This window comes from Schistocerca cancellata, chromosome 2 (assembly GCF_023864275.1).
Source record: "Schistocerca cancellata isolate TAMUIC-IGC-003103 chromosome 2, iqSchCanc2.1, whole genome shotgun sequence".
NCBI classification, from domain to species: Eukaryota; Metazoa; Arthropoda; class Insecta; order Orthoptera; family Acrididae; genus Schistocerca; species Schistocerca cancellata.
The window spans coordinates 357,273,587-357,290,392 of NC_064627.1; the positions used below are offsets into that span (position 1 = coordinate 357,273,587).

Below are 16,806 nucleotides of genomic sequence, written 5' to 3' on the forward strand. Positions count from 1 at the left end.
TGGAGCTACTGATAGCCTTGGGAGAGTCAGCCATGACAAAACTCTACCATCTGGTGAGCAATGTGTAGGAGACAGGTGAAATATCCTCAGACTTCAAGAAGACTATAATAATTCTAATCTCAAAGATAGCAGGTGTTGACAGGTGTGAAAATTACCGACTCTGTCAAAGGACACTACTGCCGGCAGAAACCACTTCCCCCCCATCTCGCCAGCTTACACCAGATTAACTATCAGTTTAATATAATAAGTCATGGCTACAAAATATTAACACATATCCTTTACAGACGAATGGAAAAACTGGTAGAAGACGAACTTGGGGAAGATCAGTTTGGATTCCGTAGAAATGCTGGAACACATGAGGCAATACTGACTGTACGACTTATCTTAGAAAATAGATTAAGAAAAGGTAAACCTAAATTTCCAACATTTGTAGTTTTAGAGAAAGCTTCTGACAATGTTGACTGTAATGCTCTCTTTAAAATTCTGAATGAAAATGGTAGGGGTAAAACACATGCAGTGAAAGGCTATTTACAGTTTGTACAGAAACCAGATGGCAGTTATAAAAGTCGAGGGGCATGAAAGGGAAACAGTGGTTGGGAAGGCAGTGGGACAGTGTTGTAGCCTATCGCAGATGATGTTCAATCTGTATATTGAGCAAGCAGTAAAGGAAACAAAAGAAAAATTTGGAGTAGGATTTAAAGTCCAAGGAGAAGAAATAAAAACTTTGAGGTTCGGCAATGACATTGTAATTCTGTCAGAGACAGCAAATGACCTGGACGAGCAGTTGAACGGAATGGACAGTGTCTTGAAAGGAGGATATAAGATGAACATCAATAAAAGCAAAACAAAGATAATGGAATGTAGTCGAATGAAGTCAGATGCCTCTGAGGGAATTAGATTAGGAAATGAGACATTTGAAGTAGTAAAGGAGTTTTGCTATTAGGGGAGCAAAATATCTGATGATGGTCAAAGTAGAGAGGATATAAAATGTAGACTGACTACGATGAGGAAAGTGTTTCTGAAGAAGAGAAATTTGTTAACACTGAGTGTGGATTTAAGTGTCAGGAAGTCTTCTGTGAAAGTATTTGTATGGAGTGTAGCCATGTATGAAAGTGAAACATGGACGATAAATAGTGTAGACAAGAAAAGAATAGAAGGTTTCGAAAGGTGATGCTACAGAAGAATGCTGAAGATTAGATGGATAGTTCACATAACTAATGAGGAGATACTGAATAGAATTGGGGAGAAGAGCGAATTGTGGCACAACCTGACTAAAAGAAGGGACTGGTTGGTATTACATGCTCTGAGGCACCAAGTGATCACTAATTTAGTATTGGAGGGAATTATGGACGGTAAAAAACGTAGAGGTAGGCCAAGAGATGAATACACTAAGCAGATTCAGGAGGATGTAGGTTGCAGTAGTTACTCGGAGATGAAGAAGCTTGCACAGGATAGAGTAGTACTGAGAGCTGTATCAAACCAGTCCCTGGACTGAAGACAACAACGACGACGGCAACAACAATAATTTAGAACCACCTGGTTGTGAGTACCCACTGACAAACTCAACACTGTCCAGGCATTCATTTTGCCAATTTTCTATTAGGAATGAAAACAAGAAATGAACTGTGTTTGTTGCAGAAAATCATTTCAATGTATTAGTGAAGACACCTATGACATTGTGAAACAGTTTTTGTATGCTGGGCGCAGCTGCTTCGTGTGTCAACAACATGACTTGATGAACACCTCTTATGGCACGCCTCTTCATAATTCTACTGTTTTCACCTATATCCATTTGCACTTCCCAGTTGTAAGCTGTCAAAAGAGCTGCCCGGAGTTGAAGACTTTTTTTAAGCTAACTCAATCATAGGAGTGTATCATTAGTAAAAAAATAAATGTATCAGAACTTCATGCATGATGTGGTGTTTTTTCAAACATCTCAGTGTTTATGTCACATGTTTTGAACTGTACATTGTACAAAGATATATTTGTGCAGGTACATACAGTGGCGTATGTGGCGTCTGCAAAACGTGTTGTAAAGAAGTACCAAATTTGAACATAATGCCCAACTCACTGTTTATAGTGTCTTATCTTGTGAACTATGACAGGTAGGTGGTTCTTACCACTAAAGCGACTGTTGCCTGACAGTAACAAATACAAGTACAAGTTTGGTTGAAATTGATCCAGTGGTTTAGGAGGAGATGTGGAACATATACACAATTTTTTATAATATGTATGTATGGATATAATACAATAATTTTATGCATGGTCATTACTCTTGTCCTTCATAATAATGCTGCATGGAGCTCACTTTGGTATACAGGACCAGTGGTCTCTGGTGGCTGTTTACACAGTAATTCAATTTCTTTTCCTTTCTTACCCCTTGTATTGGTGTTGCATTGAAATTATGTGAAGAACAGTGCAAATGTTGACAGTATGCAACGGCACTTTCTGTTGAAAACAGTAAGGCCTACTTTACTGTTTGTCCTTGAACTTGTATTAAGTACTGTTTGGTCCAGTCCAGGGTTTGATTCCCTGGCAGCATTAGTTTTACATTAACAGTGATACACAGCAGTATGGATAGGTTTTCTCCTCCCCCATATCCATTAATGGATGTCAGCGACCACATAATGCATCTTTATTCTATGAATCGCAATATGTAATAGTTGTTCTGCACTTCGTAATCCAGTCAATTTTATGTTATCTAACCAAGACATTCTTTTTGCCCTTTTCTCTTCTATTATTAACTGCAGCAACATGAATTTGGTGTTCTGTAATATATGTATTACTTATGTAGTTTTCCTTCTTTTAAATTTTGTTAACATTTATCACTGTTTGCGTGTTCTTCACAATACTAAGGCACAAGTACTCTTGCTGTCCATGGTGAAGCCACATTTCAAAGAGACTGATCTTTCTTGCTCATGTCATATTTAGTGTGCATCCTTCAGAACCTGGGAATATCTTTTTACTGATGAAGAATCAGCTGATATCCATCACGCCTATGGTTCCACTAAAGGCAAAGGGAAAGAGGCATGTCGACGCTAGGCCCATCTCTTCCTGCAGCAACGCAACCACATCACAGTAGTTTTGCATCAATACATAGGCACCCATGGTTAACCAGATCCTTTCATGTTACTACATTTTGATGATTGCATTCTACAGGTATTTTAACTGTTGCTATGGTATTTTCACAGAAACAAAGATAATTTTGGTACACAAAGCCAAATAAATCATAATTACATTATTGGTCTGTAAAGAGCCATTGGAGACTGTAGGACCCTTATAAACCAAAATACTCAAGAACGTACCCCCAACCTACCTACGAAATTTTGCCTGTGGTGTTTGGTACATGCTGTATGTGATTTCTAGTTAAGTTTCTTATCAGTTATTCTTATTAAACACCTAAGAATTTATAATGTTCTTTATAATTTAGTTTTGTACGATAGTTCTGATAGAATGTAAATACTCTAGCATTAAAGATCACTCACTGAAGGGCGGAAGCCTTGAGTCATCGACAGGTGAGGTTGTGGTGAGAGTTGTGCCAGGTGAGGTCAAGAAGAAGGAGAGAGAGGCAGAAGGCAGGAAGAGGTATTGGGGATAACGGGCTAGCCCCTCACCAAGAGGTAAATGGTTTGCTGTCTAGGAATGAGGGGAGCAAGAGGTTGCAGGAACACAGGTTAGACATGTGATGCACATTTGTTGGAGATGGTGGAGAGCTTCACACACTGAAGGTGCCATTGGGACATGAATTTGGGAGGAGGTGACAGCAGAGAGGAATGGGAAACTGTTGGGTAGCGGGTGTGGGGGACAATAGGTTACTGGCAACTGAGGCCAGGATAATTAAGGAAGCAAAGAACGTGTTGCAAGGATAACTTCCATCTGCGTAATTTAGAGAAACTGTTGGAGGAAGGAAGTATCCAGTTGGCCTGGGCTGTGAAGTAGCAACTGAAATTGAGCACACTATGCTCTGCTGTGTGTTGTGCCACTGGGTGATCAGCTTTGTTCTTGGCAATAGTTCGGCGGTGGCTATTCATCCTGTGGGACGGATGGTTGGTAGTCATGCCTGCAGAAGAGGGTATGCTGAAAAGCAATATCTCTTAAGGCTTTTTAAATAAATTAGAAGTTACTGAAAGTCTATATCTTTATTCTTCATGTCCACACATTTGCAGCCCTCTGCCACTGGAGGGCTCTGAACTGTAACGTGTAACGTGGTGATGTGTAGCATAACTATCAGTATTAGAAACAGTGTCTGTAATAAAGTTTCAAATTCGCAGAGTTAGTCCACTCATGGAGCACTCTCTTCTTCAATCGACACTGTCAGAGCTCAAATGAGTACTGTTACATTTGCAACAACCTGACGTTTCTGGTTCAGTGTCATCCACTATCCTCCATTCAGTCCCAACTTAGCCCCATCCAGTTTTCATCTGTTTCTAAAACTTGAATGACATCTCCGTGGATTTCACTTTGTGGCCCCATCAACAGATCCAAAATTTCTACAGTGATGATATCGATAAATTGGTTTTTGCTGGAAGAAATGTGTTTGTCGTTATGATGACTATGTAGAGAAATAAATATGTAGACACAAAGAATAAAGATGTTGAATTTTAACTTAGTTTGTTTTACATAAAAAGCTATAAGGGTTTCCATACAAAAAAATTCGGAGGCATTACTTTTTCAGCACACCCTAGTAAAAAACTGTGCAATATTTGCAACAGTATTAGTAATATGACATGGCTGCTTTCACAGGTCGCCCTGTCATTGATGGGGCAGAATAAACCTGTGACACGACTGGAGTTCGAAGTGCTGGATGTGTGGATTGGGCAGGTCTTGCTCCTTGGAATTCTACAGGGTTACAATCCCTGTGGCAGGGGATTGGGAGTGTGGGTGTACTAGGGTGTACTAGGATTCCTTCCTTCCACCACCTCTGAGCTACAAAAGTGGGAATTATCCTTGCAACACATGCTTCGCTCCCGTAATCATTCTAGCCTCAATCTCCAAAAACTCACTGCTCCCACACCCTCTACCCAACAGTTTCCCCTTCTTCCGTACTGTCACACCCCCTCTCAAATTTATGGCCTGATGTCAACTTCAGTGTGTGCCACTCCTCACTGGCTCTGACACAAATGCATCATGTTTCGTCTAGTCTGTGCTTCTGCTGCCACACCTCCTTCCTTCATTCCAGGCCGGCAAACTGGCTTCCTCCCACTGAGCTGCTAGCCAATCACCACAACCCCTCTCTCTGCCTCCCACCCCTCTACAACCCCTCTCCCTGCCTCCCGCCCCTCTACAACCCCTCTCCCTGCCTCCCGCCACTCTACCCAGCCCGCCTGACATGACTGACTGCCACCACAAACTACTCCAGCCTTCTGTGTCCAGCCAGCACCATGTAGGGCCTTAGATGTAAAACATAGAAGTTCCATCTGCATGTAATGTTCGAATAATTCAACCATCGTTCAGTCTCAGCAAATTGTGTGTGTGTGTGTGTGTGTGTGTGTGTGTGTGTGTGTGTGTGTGCGCGCGCGCGCGCCCGTGTGTGGTGGGTCATGCGCACGTGCCCTTCGCGTGATGATTGATTGTGTTTTCTCTGTGTATTTGTGCTCTAGCTAGAAAAATGGACAACTATGGAAGCTTGCAAGTTTTCTTTCTTAATGTAAAGTGTCCATCAGTGACTGTATACACCTGCTTTTCAATGAATGACCTCCTTTAATTCAAAAGTATTTACATTCTACTGCAACTTTCCTACAAAATTATACTGCCTAGTGTCTTCCTTCCACCCTGAAAGTTGTATTGTCTATCCTACATCAGCCTACTGTCCCATAATCCACATATACTTTGTTTCTCCTGTGTTGTACGTCTGCATGTTTTCCTATATTTTCCATCTCTCTCTGTTAAATACACACTATGCCAATTCTGACCAATGGACTGCGATTGTCTTCTGGGAGACGCTACAACACTGGTTGTAGCCATTATGACTGTCTTACACACAGTTCTACGTACCACCCATCCACCGGATCACTGTTACGACACTTTCCAGCAACTAACTGCTACATTTCACCTCCAAATCCACCTGCCCCTCCTCACACACTGCTCATTTCAGAATTTTACAACTTTCATTTTTCTTTCCTGCATGTGGTGATAACTTACACACATGATCAAATATCATACTGTCAAAAACTATACTACTGCTGTCAGCACAATTTCTTCTGTCCTTTTCACTCCCTAAACTAATGCTCCGTTACCCAATTCCCCTCAGAACTACCTAAACTTTCTCTTCTGCATCATTTCGTATTTCCCTACACCACCCCTACCCCACTGGACCCTCTGCTCCATCTATCTGTGCCAATTCAGGAAAATATACCTCTTTCCCTGGCTAAAATCCAGTCTCTTATCTGTTTTTTAACACTAGAACTGCAAGTGGGTCACCTCTAATCCATTTCTTAATTCTTTCATTGGTCACTATTTTGTATTACTGCCAACGCTGCTGAGTTTATATGACTTCATACTGAATAAAGTAATTAATGATCACACTTTTACTTTTTGTGGAGAAACATCAAAAGAGAAAAATCCAGATTCGCCTAGAACCACAGATGGGTCAGTTCTGACCTCACTGCTGCAGCCGTTATAGTAATTTCATACCTTGTGTCGCTTCATGTTCTGTCCAAAATCTCACTTTTCTGTCCCTGCCTGATGATGTTGCAGTTCTCTGGAAGTGGAGGGAAGGGGACCAGGTTGAAACATGCCTGAATAAGTAGGTAAGTATTGTACACCCAGTGCTTTGTTTCAAGAAATATGGTGTCAGTAATGGATTTTATATAAATATTATAAGATAAAATGAAAATAAATGCTCCAAAATTAGCTGTAATAACATAATATATTTTTAATATTTTACATGACAGGCCTGTTTTGACTTACTGTCACTATCAAGTGACCTGAGAAAACAACATTGGTGAAATTATCTATATGTAAATCGTGGCTGTTTTATGTTTATATTTGCATTGGTACTCATGTCTAGTTGGAAGTGACGACCATACTGCAGCTATAGTAAACTTTTTCTGTTATTTCTTCGTAAATATAATACTTTTGTTGTTACAGAACACAGAATATGTTTTTGTCAGATATGACAGGTCAAGTTTGACAGTTCTTTACTATGATGATATATGTTTACACAGTATTTTCAGCTTATCAGAGATGACGTTGCATTTCTCTGTTCTGTAAGTTTGGTTAACTGTATGACAATTTCGTTTTGTATTCTAATACGTTAATAAAATTTTCAAGGTAGTATTTATGTTTAAAATCTGTGTGTTCATTAAGAATTTCAAGTGTATGGGTAGAAATTTCCAGTTCTTCAATAATGTTCGTAGGGAATCCTTTTGGTATTTTATGTAATATTTCTAACACACTTTCAATTTTCTCAGCTTTATTGGGTTGAGTTTTCAAATGTAAATAGAAGCATGACTGCTTACTATCACTATTTCTAGTGTTTTCTTTAACCGTGGTGTTATAAAATATTGGCCAAACCAGATGAGAAAATGGAAACTGCATTAGAAATATTATACACAACACTGAAGGACTTACTATGAACATTCTCGAGGAACTAGAAATTTGTATTCATACAAGGAAATAGCCATACAAAATTCTTAATGAAGGCACAGATTTTAAACATACATACTCTCTTGAAAATTTCATTGACGTAATAAAATACAAAATTAAACAGTCACAATGTTAACAAAACTTACACAAACCGAGGGTAAAATTTAAAGGAAAGTTAGAACAATGAAATGTAACATCATAACTGATAAGTTGTATACACTTTGTAAACATACTGCATCATAGTAAAGAACTGTCGAGTACGAACTGTCAAAACGTCTGACAAAAATGTATATTCTATGTTTCATAACAACGAAGAGTATTACATCTACCAAGAAATGATAGAAAAAAATTTATTATTGATGCAATATGGTCATTTTTCCCAAGGGCATGCAGCTCTACTGTATGGTTAAATGATGATGGCGTCCTCTTGGGTAAAAAATTCCGGAGGTAATATAGTCCCCCATTCAGATCTCCGGGTGGGGACTACTCAAGAGGACATCGTTATCAGGAGAAAGAAAACAAGCGTTCTACGGATTGGAGCATGGAATGTCAGATCCCTTAATCAGGCAGGTAGGTTAGAAAATTTAAAAAGGGAAATGGATAGGTTAAAGTTAGATATCGTCAGAATTAGCAAAGTTCGGTGGCAGGAGGCACAAGACTTTTAGTCAGGTGAATACAGGGTTATAAATACAAAATCAAATAGGGGTAATGCAGGAATAGGTTTAATAAAGAATAAAAAAATAGGAGTGCGGGTAAGCTACTACAAACAGCATAGTGAACGCCTTATTATGGCCAAGATAGATTCGAAGCCCACGCCTATCACAGTAGTACAAGTTTATATGCCAACTAGCTCCGCAGATGACAAAGAAATTGAAGAAATGTATGATGAGATAAAATAAATTATTCAGATACTGAAGGGAGATGAAAATTTAATAGTCATGGGTGACTGGAATTAGATAGAGGGAAAAGAAAGAGAAGGAAACATAGTAGGTGAATATGGACTGGGGGTAAGAAATGAAAGAGGAAGCCGCCTGGTAGAATTTTGCACAGAGCATAACTTAATCATAGCTAACACTTGGTTCAAGAATCATAAAAGAAGGTTGTAAACATGGAAGAAGCCCGGAGATACTGACAGGTTTCAGATAGATTATATAATAGTAAGACAGAGATTTAGGAACCAGTTTTTAAGTTGTAATTTAATTGATGAAAGAAGAAAATATAAAAATGCAGTAAATGAAACAGGCAAAAAGGAATACAAACGTCTCAAAAATGAGATCGACAGGAAGTGCAAAATGGCTAAGCAGGCATAGCTAGAGGACAAATGTAAGGATTTAGAGGCTTATCTCACTAGGGGTAAGATAGATACTGCCTACAGGAAAATTAAAGAGACCTTTGGAGAAAAGAGAACACTTGTATAAATATCAAGAGCTCAGATGGAAACCCGGTTCTAAGCAAAGAGGGAAAAGCAGAAAGGTGGAAGGAGTATATAGAGGGTCGATACAAGGGCGATGTACTTGAGGACAATATTATGGAAATGGAAGAGGATGTAGATGAAGATGAAATGGAAGATACGATACTCCGTGAAGAGTTTGACAGAGCACTGAAAGACCTGAGTCGAAACAAGGCCCCGGGAGCAGATAACACTCCATTAGAACTACTGATAGCCTTGGGAGAGCCAGTCCTGACAAAACTCTACCATCCGGTGAGCAAGATGTATGAGACAGGCGAAATACCCTCAGACTTCAAGAAGAATATAATAATTCCAATCCCAAAGAAAGCAGGTGTTGACAAATGTGAAAATTACCGAACTATCAGTTTAATAAGTCACAGCTGCAAAATACTAACACGAATTATTTACAGACGAATGGAAAAACTGATAGAAGCCGACCTTGGGGAAGATCAGATTGGATTCCGTAGAAATGTTGGAACACGTGAGGCAATACTGACCTTACGACTTATCTTAGAAGAAAGATTAAGGAAAGGCAAACCTATGTTTCTAGCATTTGTAGACTTAGAGAAAGCTTTTGACAATGTTGACTGGAATACTCTCTTTCAAATTCTAAAGGTGGCAGGGGTAAAATACAGGGAGCGAAAGGCTATTTACAATTTGTACAGAAACCAGATGGCAGTTATAAGAGTCGAGGGACATGAAAGGGAAGCAGTGGTTGGGAAGGGAGTGGGACAGGGTTGTAGCCTATCCCCAGTGTTATTCAATCTGTATATTGAGCAAGCAGTAAAGGAAACAAAAGAAAAATTCGGAGTAGGTATTAAAATTCATGGAGAAGAAATAAAAACTTTGAGGTTCGCCGATGACATTGTAATTCTGTCAGAGACAGAAAAGGACTTGGAAGAGCAGTTGAACAGATAGGAGGATATAAGATGAACATCAACAAAAGCAAAACAAGGATAATGGAATGTAGTCAAATTAAGTCGGGTGATGCTGAGGGAATTAGATTAGGAAATGAGACACTTAAAGTAGTAAAGGAGTTTTGCTATTTGGGGAGCAAAATATCTGATGATGGTCAAAGTAGAGAGGATATAAAATGTAGACTGGCAATGGCAAGGAAAGTGTTTCTGAAGAAGAGAAATTTGTTAACATCGAGTATAGATTTAAGTGTCAGGAAGTCGAGAATAGAAGCTTTCGAAATGTGGTGCTACAGAATAATGCTGAAGATTAGATGGGTAGATCACATAACTAATGAGGAGGTATTGAATAGAATTGGGGAGAAGAGGAGTTTGTGGCACAACTTGACTAGAAGAAGGGATTGGTTGGTAGGACATGTTCTGAGGCATCAAGGGATCACCAATTTAGCATTGGAGGGCAGTGTGGAGGGTGAAAGTCGAAGAGGGAGACCAATAGATGAATACACTAAGCAGATTCAGAAGGATGTAGGCTGCAGTACATACTGGGAGATGAAACAGCTTGCACAGGATATAGTAGCATGGAGAGCTGCATCAAACCAGTCTCAGGACTGAAGACAACAACGACAACAACAACAACAACAACATGGTCATAACTTCCAACTAGACTTAAGTACCAATGCAAACGTAAAGATAGAACAGCCATGATTTACATTGGATAACCTTACCTATGTTATTTTTGCAGTTCACTTGATAGTGGCAATAAGCAATAACAGGCCTGCCGTGTAAAATATTAAAAATATATTACCTTATTAAAGCTAATTATGGAGCATTCATTTTCATTATATCTTATACTGACGTATACTATGCACAGGTCTCAAGGGACTGTAATGTAGAAACAGTGCTTGCATATAACATTTGTTATAGCCCAACGTCTAAGAACAAAAGAGGACATTGCAAATGTCATAAATGAGATTTTGGCTCATGAATCTCAGGGTGAGCCATAGGAGTTTTCATCTTAGGAACCTGTAATTTCATACTCTTCTTCAGACGATGATGTTACACCACATGATGATTTACTTAACACTGATTAAGTTTTGCGTTTATATATTTATTTTGGAATTATTTACCTACGTGCTGCACACACCTACTTTTCAATTGCAGCCGTACTTGTCTAAGGCAAGAAATGTAACATGTGACAATTTTTTCACCTCACTGGCTCTCACTCAAACCTTGAAAACAAGTACTGTGGGTACTACAAATCGATCTTGCACATATATATCAGTCTCTGTCAAGAAAGCAGAAGTAGAGTTATATAGCATAGCGTTGTTGAAGAAGAATGATACTGGATACTTCACTGACTCTTTATCACAGGAAGAGCAAAAAGAATGTCCTGATTCTCAGCACTACACACCTGTATGTGAAAACCGAGTCTGGGAAAAAAGAAAGGGCCAGATACAGTTACTAAATATGGGGTTGATGAGCACGGACAAATGGCTAGCAAATACTCAGCCGAAGTACAATCCAGACATTGGCCTGCTCACACATTCTCCAACTTGCTGGATTTACCTGGGATAAATGCCTAGGTACTGTACAATGTTCTAAATGAGAAAAAAAATGAAACGCAGAGGCTTCATGCTGCAGCTGAGGGAGGAGCTTGCTGGGAAGTACACAGCAACAAGGAAGATTAGTACCTACGACACTCCCGAAGATATTCCTGAGAGACAAGAAATGCGGAACATGTTGCCTTGTAAAGTCTGATTGCACTGGAAACAAATAATTTGTAAAGTGTTATATGCGTAAGAAATTATCTGCAGTAAATGCACATCAAAAGATTATTATTTCTGCTCATTATGTTATGCTAGCAAATAAATGCACCCAGCAAATGTGTGCAAGATTTCTTAACAATAGTTTATAATTTGAAAAAAAAAAGTTATTTTATTTTTATTGATTTTATAATAAAATAACCAGCACTTCAAAGAATAGACCCATTAGCAGCCACATTAACCCAATGACAGCCGGATAATAGAACAGAAAGATACCTGGGTTGTAAGTGACTCAGCCGTATTTCTAGGTATAGCCATACATAAGTGGTTGTAGTGTTAAATGCTGCCTAAATCATAACTCCTACATTTCTAGAATCTGTTACATAATTATAAGTTTTATATTCAAATTAGATATTTTCTATGAATGATCAGCTTTCAATTCCTATGCCTTATTTAGAGGCAGACACAACAGCTTGTTTTCTGAACCCCATATGTAACTCTCAGAGAGGAAACGTTTTGAACATATCTCTGCATTACAAATATTAGTTTTATCCTCTTAGTTGCATCAGTATGTCAACATGTGCTGAACAGTAACTTTTTCGAGAAATGAAATTTCGCACTAGAAAAATAGCTATTACAACAGAAACTATATAGCTGTCTGCACGTGAAAGCACATTGACTTGAGAGACTGGCGCTAGTGAGAATGTCTGGTCTGTTGACAGCTGGTAGCCCTGTCTAGCGGAGTTTCACATAAAAGCCAGTATCCAGCCCTCTAGTTCACAAGAGCTAACTGTAGAAAAATTCACCACTATCACTCTACAGACACACATCATTTAAGGGGCAATACATCTGTACATCATTTGTTTTAGTAACAAGCTTTACCAACAGAGCCTGCTCCATGATATAGGCACCTACGCCACACTCATAAAATCTGGATCAAAGTCTAAGCTTCTGGAACATCAGGTGACGCCTTTCAGTTGTCTGACATGGATATAACAACATAGTTATCTCCAGCGTGCAATAGTGACATCTGTGGGAACTGGACAACATAAATAAGGGTGTGCAAGTACATTGCATCTTGTATCTAATACTGCAGCAGCAACAACTCAAAGCAACTAAAAACAAAGAAGAAGTACAGTAAATGTAATCATCAAGTGCCTCACCTGTGAATCAACCTCAGTTTTTTTGTTCTGACCAGCAACTACATCGTCAGGCAATTGCTCTTCCACTGTGGTGGTTGGCTGACTACTTGCTTCATTCTTTACCTCTCCTCCAGTGATGCTGATACTTGCTGGTTCACCTTATTACAAAAATAAGAATGATTCAAAATATACTTTCAATTAGAAAGAAGGGGAGCAAGCGCTCTCTCTCTCTCTCTCTCTCTCTCTCTCTCTCTCTCTCTCTCTCTCTCTCTCTCTCTCTCATGTGTGTGTGCACCCATACACACGCGCATGTGTGCCCCCCCCCCTCCCCACACACAAAAGCGCAAGTGTACACACGTACACGCAAAAAAAGTGGACACTGTGCTCATAACTGTTTCTTCATGTAGGAACTTTTACATGAAATGGCAAATGTAGCTTACTGGAGCCATTACCTACAGCAACCCACGTTTCTCAATCTGTAAATCACATCACTTGGGTCTCGTAAAGTAAATACATACATGGATTCATGGAAACTATTTAAATAATTGAAGAAGGAACGTCACAGTATTTGCTGCCATGAACATCTGTGATAAGAAATGGCCCTAAGTACTCCTGCCCAATAGTACATCTAAAGTAATGGGCCAAATAAAAGTATACTCATATGAAGTAGCTACAGTTACTAGAGTGACTAGACGCGCTAGCAGTGCATTAGGTCAGTGCCTGCTGAATGCTTGGTGTTTCCGTACAATATCTTCTGTTCTTCTGTGGTTTCAATCTTCTGTGGAACTCTGAATTGAAGTGTGTTTGGTAGTGAATGAAACACAGGAGCAAGGGCCTACACCAGTCTGTGTGCGTAAAGGGCGACGAGACATTCAAAAACAACTAAGGTTGTCATATAGAATGTCCTGAAGATTTTTCTACTGATCTCGATAACAGTGACAAAGCCAGGAATATTATAAATTTTGCACGAGTTCATAAAATGACAAGAAATCTTGTGATATTTCCATACCGATTGTATTCCATATTGACAGTATAGTGACATTGGTGGACACTCTAGAAGCGAGCACATGTTTTGATTCTTCAAGAAAGGGATCAAACTGAAAAGGTAAATTACAGAATTCGACAACTTTGACAAAAAGTTGGTGCGTAGAACAGAGAAAGAGTATCTGAGGGCTAGAAAAATACAGAGTACACATGCAAAACACAAATTTTGCTCGATATAAACATAAATATCGCCCTGAAAGTACCATAAGTTACTTTTGCATAGCATATCGGTAATCTGGGTGATGGATACAGGACGAAGCACCAGTAGGAGCTACAAATAAAATTTTTTCAGGAGATAGGGAATACTACTTGTTGTATCAAGGGTGACCATCCGAACTAAAATCCTGGTGGCAGCATACAAGTACTTGCGTGCTGTAATGCATGGAGTCTCATAAACAAAATATGTTCATATATGACAATACAATAATGTCTCAGATGTTACCAAAATTAATTTCATAGTTTTCTTGACAACTTTCTAGCTGTAAGTTTCTACAAGATCCAACAGAATGCAAATTCATCAGAGACAACAGTTTTAGTTACAGAGGTGGAACAGTTTCACATCTCTTATGCTACTTTACTTTTTATCTCAGAATACTTTTATGTTTCATGATAAAATGTGTATTACATGCACCTATAAACTTTCAGAATTTTCCTACATTATTTTCAGTCCAAATATTTCAGTGGTACTGTTGTTCCACAGCTTGAAGTACAAAAATATTTTTATTCACAATTTCTTGTAATGTTAGTTTTTATTATGTTTGTAATAGCTGGCGAAATTTTCTTTTGGAAAGTACTTCAGAAACATATTATATACTAAATAAAAAAAGAAAAAGATGTCTCATATTTTTCAGAGTTTTTACTAACAACTGAAAATGTCTAACTGACAATGCTACACGACAGTGGGATGACCTTGAGGTGCCTATTTTCGTGATGGCCACTACAGTTGCAGGTTTGTTTCAGTTTGAAAAGCATGTTCAGATGGCTCAGCAGAAAGAATACTATCTGGAGTTCGCAGTTTTAAATTGTTGTGAATGTTGAAATTATTAAAGCAGTAGGAGTGCAATCTGCAATATGATTTTTCTAATCTGATATTTGTGTGGTAATCAAGGCTTCAGATTTGCTTAACTGTCTCCAAGATAAAACAAATATCTTCATCTCCAACTCAGAACACAAAGTGAGCACATTATCAAGAGATTCACACATACAACTGCGCAAAATTAAACATCGAGATAATTCTGATTCTCTCTTGCTGCTTGCCATGCTTTGGAAGTGTCCACCTGACCTCATTTTGTAATAATGAAGCATGTCATTTATAGATTAGTGCCAGACTTGAAGCAATTTGTTACCACGACATTCCATTCAGGCTTCTATCAAATGGTTAATATATCGTGTTTCCCATCTTTGGTATATGATGTAAAACACTGGCTTGCCTAACTCATAACTGACATTCATTGGTAATATCCTGAACATTGCAGAACTGCCTTCCAAACAATTCACAACGCAAGACTACTACAAATATCTTAATTCATTTTCAAAGCTCTGGATTTTCCAAAGTATTTTAAGTACAAATATTATTGATGCATGAATAGAACTGGAAACTCGCTAAGTTCGCATTTTGTAACCTACAAATGTTCTATGAGTGCCCCTCTGATCACACAATACACGTCAAAGTCAAGTTTGTTCCATATCTCGTGTAGCAAAATCGTGTCAATGGTCATCATAGCAGCACTGATGCATTCTCTGAGCTGTTCCACTGTTCTTGGCAGTAATATATCAACACAGTCCTTAATGTACTTAAAAGGAAATAGTCACAGGATGTTAGGTCTGGCAATCTGGAGAGAGGGGGCGGGAGGCCGGGCACAACAGGGAACACAACTACATGATCTTCACTATTGCAACCAATCCAGCAATGCGGAAGTTCACCATTTAGGTAGCAACGAACACCAGCGCTCCAATGAGCAGTGCCCCGTCTTGTTGGAAGACGAAATTCTCGGAATCAGCTGACAGTTGTGGAAACAACCACAACTGCAGTATATCGAGGTAACAGGTGCAGTATTCTCACAGAAGAATAATGGCCCATACAGCTTCGTATGCAACACTGCAGAGGAAACATTACCCTTCACCAAATCTCATTCACATGCCACAATTTCATGGGGATTTTCAGTGCTTCACATTCTTAATTTGGGGCAATGAATCTTTCAGAACATATACACAGACAAAAAAGTCCCTCATTTTCCCTGGTTAAAAACACACTTTTTCCTGGGTGAAAGTACACTATGCCCCATGTAAAGGTAAATTTGTGTGTGTTAAGTAATAATGTACTTTCCTTTGGAGCTGTAAATCTTATCAATCCTGTGAAGGTAAAGTTTTATATGCCACAGTACAGCTTCCCTGGTACTTTAGGGAACAAAAAGCAGCAAAAAACAATGTGTTTTGGCAATGTCTTTGATGTGTGGTGACAGGTACACTGATATTTTCATATTACGAACTTTCGTAATACAAATTACCTCAAATACAACACGGTAGCTCCCAAAGCACCGAAATTGAGATTGTGCTGTGTGATGAGCTATTGTCAGCCAATCATAGCTCATGTTGTGTGATCTCACCAGCGAATGACACCAGATACTTAAAGCACTGGACACGTTATGTAGTTAGCAAACAGCAACATCACTGTTAAGTAGCTCAAACACACAAATGGCAAAAGTTAATGGCAAAAGTTAATATATGTACAGTATAGTTACAAGAAAAGCTAAGCTTACACATATAATATTGGTCGTAATCTCCCCCCCCCCCCCCCCCCTCCGAGGGTGTGGTTACGGAGGGTCCTAATGGCTGAGCTTAAATTGCAGCAGTTGAATATTTCTGATTAGCGCGATTATAAATTTAACTGCTGTACACCAAACATT

At 38.9% G+C, this 16,806-nt stretch overlaps 1 protein-coding gene across 1 annotated transcript in view; it reads right to left on the reverse strand.

The window, feature by feature from the left end:
* LOC126161744 (uncharacterized) overlaps positions 1-16,806 on the reverse strand; it is a 213,099-nt gene that overhangs the window by 43,842 nt on the left and 152,451 nt on the right. Inside the window, exon 10 of the mRNA XM_049917784.1 lies at positions 12,878-13,014. Within this exon, the coding sequence (XP_049773741.1) occupies positions 12,878-13,014 (137 nt within the window). The remainder of the gene's footprint in view (positions 1-12,877; positions 13,015-16,806) is intronic.